We start from the raw sequence: 6,584 nt of genomic DNA, 5'->3' as shown, positions 1-6,584 counted from the left end.
AAACCCATGTTGTCATTTTTAAACTTTTGTACACAGTGTACGCATCATCTGCCAATAATATAGTGTGTTTAACACCAGTGAAGAAACTTTTAGTGGCATGTTATGATGTAGACCTATCAGACGTAAAATGTACATAAATCCTTAGCTTTCATTCAATATAAAATCAACCCAAATCTGCATGTAGATCCACATTCAGATGGTTGATTCAACGTTGATTCCTAACCTATTCAATGTAGAATTAACACAAATATGCAATATGCATGCAGATCCATGTTCAAATGATGATTGAATCAATGTTGATTCCTAACTCATTCAATGTAAAATCAACACAAATATTCATGCAGATCCACGTTCAGATGATGGTTGAATCAACACTGATTCTATGTAGAATAAACACAAATATGCATGCAGATCCACAGTTAAATGAGTGTTGGAATAACATTGATTCAATGTAGAATCAACACAAATAAGCATGCAGATCCACGTTCAGATGATTGTTGAATCAACATTGATTCCTAACTGATTCAATGTAATATCAACACAAATAGGCATGTAAGTTGACATACAGATGATGGTTGAATCAACATTAATATAATGTCAGTTATGGTTGAAACCCTAACGCTGATTCAACATACAAATCACCGACCACTTTCAATGTTGCTTCAATGTCAGCGTTCAACGTTGATTCAATGTTTCTGGCTGACATTGATTCAATGTTGTTTCAATCATTCTGTGCTATCTGGGCCATCATTTTGGTATTTCAGGCATTTAACATGATGTGCCTTTTTAACAAGGTTTTCAAACCCTTTAGAAGACAGACACGCCCACTGCATGACAGGTCCTCCACTGAAGTGGAGGTACTTTTCTGTGTTCATCTTTTAATGCCAGGCTAACTGTGAAGTCTCAATATTAAGGTGGGCAAAAACAATACAAAATGAGAACGTATTACTCCACCTGAGGACATGAATTTCTGGAAGATCAAGTCCTGTCACATGTGCAGATCAGCTGTTGTGCTATTGTTCTGAAAACACTGAGACGAGGGAAGAGGAATTCAAGGTATCGGTGCATGATTGGATGCAAGATCCAACTCTTTTATCTTAGATATTTTTTCTAACCACTTTTTTCAGTAACAAGTAATCTAACGCGTTACTATTTCAAATCCAGTAATCAGCTTAAAGTTAAGCTAAGCTGTGTGTTTAGTAACTTAAATAGAATCGTATATTCCTTCCATAGAGGAAGAGACAGTGTTTTATAAGTAAACACTGTTTACTTATAAAAAGGAAGGTGTTTACTAAGGTGTCCTACTGTTTGGCGATCAAACAGCAGGGACTGCAAAGTCAATAAAACAAACGCCACCCAGATTAACAGCTTCCAAACACTTGTTAATGGTGAAAGACTGATTTCTTCTTGAGTCAATAGCGCGTCACATGGGTCTTGTGGTTACAGTTTGCATGTGAGAAAAGAACGAAAAAGGTGCTTGGGAGCCAACCCAGTCTCTGCAAAGCTTATACTAAACTGGAAAAAGTGCTGATTTGATCTTCTGACCAATTTACAATTTCCATGAGAGAAAATCCCAGAGGGATTCATGAAGTTTCTTTCTCTCTCCCTCTGATTGGACTATTAAAGCTACAGTGATAATTCTCAAAATCGTTTAGTGTAGAAAATAATATTGCGATCACTTTTATTTTTCACCACTATGAGAAGCCCTCACCCCCCGCAGGCGTCCGCGAACACACACCCAGTCTGATCACACTTGAAACAGTTGCAAGTTGCAAAAGCTGTCCTCTCAAATGTCTTTAATTGACTCTAATAAACTGCTTTCTGAAGGAATTCAGCAGTGAAATCAATGCGGCCTACTTCCTTCAAGCGAAGTGTTAGTACGTCACTCATAATCGTGTCCAACTAATATGGACTCCGCCTACTTCCCCGCCTCCTCCCTCCTTTTTTATCTCAGCAGACATTAACAACTTTGCCGCACTCAGCTCTCAGCTCTCCAATGGAACCGGTACGATCAGGATGTTTCTGCGCCTTTATCCTCTTTCTCGCTGTCCGCCTGCGTGCAGCGGACTGTGCGAAAGTGATCGTAGGAGACCCGTTCAAGATTCCTATAAGCTGCGAGCCGGGGAGGCTGCTGCGGGATTTGGGGGATGATGGTACCCGGGATGTCGCTACTTTTCAGCGTGGGGAGTGGAAGGTGAGCAGAGAGGAGGACAGAGACCGGATAAAGATCGACTCTTCAAACATCGTTTTCACTCACACGCTGTACACCGATGGAGGGATCTATGAACTGACCTGCTCCACGTCTGGAACCAAGGAAACCATCCAGCTGGAGGTAGTTGTTGCCAGTGAAAAGTCCGTGACCCAGGGTGATAAAGTGACGCTCCCGTGTTACGTTAAAACCATCGGGGGAACAGGCTTACATGGTTGGTGGGAGAAAAATGAGAATCCTCTGTGTGTGAAGAACTTCGACTCTGAAGGCTGCAGCGGGACACCTGATGACAGACTGACTGTGTCCACTGACTGGATCAATACTGGAGATCTGTCACTGACCATTGACGGGGCGCAGCCTGAGGACAGCGGGGATTATTTCTGCTACACCCAAGATGGGAAACGATCTGGAAATCCCGCTGCTGTTAGACTGACCGTCACTGAGAAAAAGTCACATCAGATTATCTCCAGCACAGCAGCACCAGGAAATGTAAGTGTCTCTATGAACCAAGTTTATTCTTTAGGTGAAATATAAAAACTTTAATGAGTCTGAATGTCTCTTTAAACTCTCCTTTCTCTCTCTCTCTTCATCTGCAGCAAACCCAGAGTTGCGACGAACACACTCAGCCTTGGCAGATATTCACCTGGGTTCTCGCTGCGATCCTGTTGGTCCTTATTGTTGCTCTCCTTTATTTGTGGTGTTGTAAATTACGCAACGATCGTGTAAAACTGTAGTAGGGGGTAAAAATCAGCTATGCTATATAATGAAGCAAATATTAAGTAGATGGGTTGCTTGTCATACATACAACCATCATCACATACCTGTCAAGTCTCCCGTTTTGGCTGGGGAAACCAGTTTTTTATGCTGTGCCATGTCTTGACTCTTCATCCCCTTTAAGCTGTAAGACTGTCAGCTCTCAGACATAAATAAAGATCTTTAAACGCCTCCCAATTTGTATTCTTTGCTTTTGGTTCATTAGTAAAACAATAGCTATTAATTACCATGCGAATACAACATGTAAATAAGCAATAAACTTGTATTCACCATTTCCTGCTTGGCAAGTGTAGAGAAGTGGACTGGGCCACACCTCACACAATCAAACATGAGGATGGCATTTGTTTGCATACAGCTATTACCCTATTATACCACATCAGAATGTTAATAGAATTCTAAGATGAAATTTTAAGTAAAACTACCTTGTAGCAACAATGTCAGATTTATTTAGATTTAAAACATTCAGGCCAAATGTATAAAATTGAAGGGAGTCAAGGCTGTGGCAGAATGAAAGGTGTGGCATGTGAGGAAGAACAAAAGCCGGCTTAGCAGCTGTCATCGTTTTGTGACTGAAAGGACCTCAGAGATGCCTAAAGGTACAACTTATCTCACAGTTACAACTCAGCCTTGGCTGTGAGACAAGTGAGATCTGAGTGATAGCAGCTACTTTATAAAAGTTTATAAAAGTCACTGCCATCACTGCTCAGTTGTTGCAGTTGACAAGTTGAACCTTATAGTTTATCGTGACCCACGATAAAGAGCCAATGTCACATATGGAAAAGCTTCTCTGACTCTGCAACTTAGCCTTAATATTGAAATTATAGTGTTTGTGTGGTGATCTGTTTTCATTTCTTGGTTTTTTCTGTGTTCTTGTTTCCCCTGTGAGTCTCTGTGATGTCATGTCCTCCCTGTGTATTTAAACCCACCTGTTGTCTTTGTCTCTTGTCTGGTCCTCGTCTATGGTACGTCTGTCTATTCGCTGCACATTCTTGTTTCCTTGTTGCTCCTTGTGTTTTGGATTCTGTTTCTCTGGATTTATTATTATTAAACATTGTCTAAATGTCTGCCTAGGTTTACGGGCGTCTTCCTCACCAACAACAACAACCACACATCATGACAGTTTGTGCAGAAGGCTTCCATCTGGCTCAGGGCTCATTTGCATTACTAAATAGTGTGAAGCCTGCAATCGTTCTTATATGAGGGCCTCAACACATTTGTTTATATGCCACCATAAAGCAGTCTTACATTTGCTGTCCATACCAGCAATAATAGCTCTAAATAGATGGTGAAGAGTACAATTCAGCTAAATGGCTAATTATTTAATACTCAATTTCTAAACATCAATAAGACTCGGGAAGCTTGATTCTTGATCACTACATTTGTTCTTGACTTTATTTTTTACAGTAAACCAGGATTTACTATATATGGCAAAGGATATGGCAAAAAGAAAAAAAAGAAAAGCAATCAAGCAAAGGATGATCAGATAAATGAATAAACAACAAAAGCATGAGAACTGATCTGCATTCATAACTCCATGATAATCATCTTCATGATGGTCATCATGGTGTTAAGTGGAATGAAACAAAGCTGCAAGCTTCACTAAATGGACCCTTTTAGTGTAGAGAAACAGTCCAGGTGTTTTTCTGAGCATTTAGTCGTTCATCACCTCTACAGGACGGCTGGAGATTAATCACTTTTAGTCATCACAGCAAATAAAAAATCTATTTAATGCTATTTGGGTTTCAGCCAAAAAAAGACAGCAGAGATGTAGGAGTGAAATAAACATTCAGTATAAAGAAAAATGAATACATAATAAATAATATTAAGAGAACACTGTCAAAATAAAGGATACAAACACTGAAATGTACAGATTGTAACAGGAAAAGGACAGTTGGAGAGTTAGAGTCAAACACAACAGGAGCAGATGATTCTGGATGAGTCCAGCTTCAGTCGTTCTCACTTCAGATTCAAGATTTAACACAAGACTGAAACTAAACTAAATGTTCTCCTGCCTCTTAGTGAAATAATCAACAATTTTACATTAAGTAAAGGCAAAAATTAGAGGAGAATTTGTTAAGATCTTTTGTTTAGCTGACAGGATAAGATGATAAAAATGAATCTGGGCAGCAAATAAATCTACGTTTTTGTTTGAGCAGAACTTTGACTCAACTTTTCAACCTTCTTAACTTCCATGATTTTTCTTTTCCACCATTACCTTGTCAGTAAAATCAGTCAGTGTTGTAAACAATCAGTCAGGCATAAACAACCCGTATCTTTTACCATATTTCGGGCTAATCTTCAGGAGGATTTGTGGCCAACCTGTTTCTCTTGTTCCAGAAAGAGGAACAATCCTCTTTTCTTCCGAAAACAGGAACAAGCTTCGCTTTAAAAGGTCTGCCTTCTGCCTTATCTGCTCTCACACACGGATCCTCTCTGCCTCCTCACACGTTACCACAATGTTACCGCTACAATCGGGTGTTTTCTACGCGTTTATTCTCCTCATTGTCTCGCATGTAGCGGATTCTGTTAAAGTGATCGTAGGAGACCAGCTTAAAGTTCCTGTGAACTGTGAGCCTTGCGATTCAGTATCACTGCTTCGGGTGGGGCTGGACGGTCCCCGGGATGTCACTACTGGTCAAAGCGGGCAGTGGAAGGTGAGCAGAGAGGAGGACAGAGACTGGATAAAGATCGACTCTTCAAACATCGTTTTAACCCACACGCTGTACACCGATGGAGAGATTTATGAACTGACCTGCTCCACGTCTGGATCCAAGGAAACCATCCAGCTGGAGGTAGTTTTTGCCAGTAAAGTTTCTGTGACCCAGGGTGAGACGGTGACGGAGAAACAGGCTTAACTGGTCGGTGGGAGAAAAGCGGAAAACCTTTGTGTGTGAAGAACCTGAAGGCTGCAGCGGGACACCTGCTGATAGACTGACTGTGTCCACTGACTGGATCACTACTGGAGATCAGTCACTGACCATTGATGGGGCGCAGCCTGAGGACAGCGGGGATTATTTCTGCTACACCCAAGATGGGAAACAATCTAAATCTGGAACTCCTGGTGCTGTTAGACTGACTGTCACTGAGAAAAAGTCACATCAGATGATCTCCAACAGCACAGCAGCATCAGGAAATGTAAGTGCCTCTATGACCCAAGTTTATAGGTGAAATATAAAAACTGTAGTGAGTCTGAAAGTCTCTAAAATCCTCTTTCTCTCTCCAGCCAACTCAGAGTTGTGCCGAACACACTCAGCAGATGTCCACGTTGGTTCTCGCTGTGATCCTGCTACTTGTTGCTCTTGTTGCTCTTATTGTTCTTTGTTTGTGGTGCCTGTTGAAATAAGAAGCAGTAATTTTGTTTAATGGTTAAAGGAGAGGCTGTTATACTGACCTCTGCTGTGTCTTGTGTGTACTGCAGTTGTATTATTCTGTTCAAAAAAAATAAATAAACGAACGCACGTTGAAACGCCTGTTCTCTTCAGTGCCGTGGCAAAATAAACTTTGATTCTGGAAAACTTTACGAGCTGGTACAGAGACGCTGCCATGTTTCCAACTCTACTGAAGCTACAACAAGTGCCAAAATAGACCGGGTTATTTATTT

At 40.8% G+C, this 6,584-nt stretch overlaps 2 protein-coding genes across 2 annotated transcripts in view; one reads left to right on the top strand and one right to left on the bottom strand.

Annotated features, from left to right (window-relative positions):
- The first annotated feature begins 2,162 nt into the window (after positions 1 to 2,162).
- On the top strand, positions 2,163 to 6,326 carry LOC107833480 (uncharacterized). Its single transcript, XM_016662911.1, has 3 exons — positions 2,163 to 2,167; positions 2,200 to 2,698; positions 6,207 to 6,326. Exons 1-3 carry the CDS (start codon positions 2,163 to 2,165, stop codon positions 6,324 to 6,326), a joined length of 624 nt encoding a protein of 207 aa, XP_016518397.1.
- The window catches only part of ankrd46b (ankyrin repeat domain 46b), a 20,111-nt gene continuing 18,653 nt past the window's right edge, over positions 5,127 to 6,584 (bottom strand). Inside the window, exon 5 of the transcript XR_001659226.1 lies at positions 5,127 to 5,152. The gene's annotated coding sequence lies outside the window, so the exon portion shown is untranslated. The remainder of the gene's footprint in view (positions 5,153 to 6,584) is intronic.

The sequence above is a fragment of the Poecilia formosa genome, unplaced genomic scaffold (assembly GCF_000485575.1).
Source record: "Poecilia formosa unplaced genomic scaffold, Poecilia_formosa-5.1.2 Scaffold395, whole genome shotgun sequence".
NCBI lineage: Eukaryota > Metazoa > Chordata > Actinopteri > Cyprinodontiformes > Poeciliidae > Poecilia > Poecilia formosa.
Note: the sequence above shows the minus strand (reverse complement) of the source record. Positions and strands in the feature narration are given on the sequence as shown.

Coding starts and splice junctions, on each gene's coding strand:
- LOC107833480 (XM_016662911.1), top strand. Junction 2,699..6,206: donor GCACAGCAGCACCAGGAAAT/GTAAGTGTCTCT, acceptor TTCTCTCTCCAG/CCAACTCAGAGTTGTGCCGA.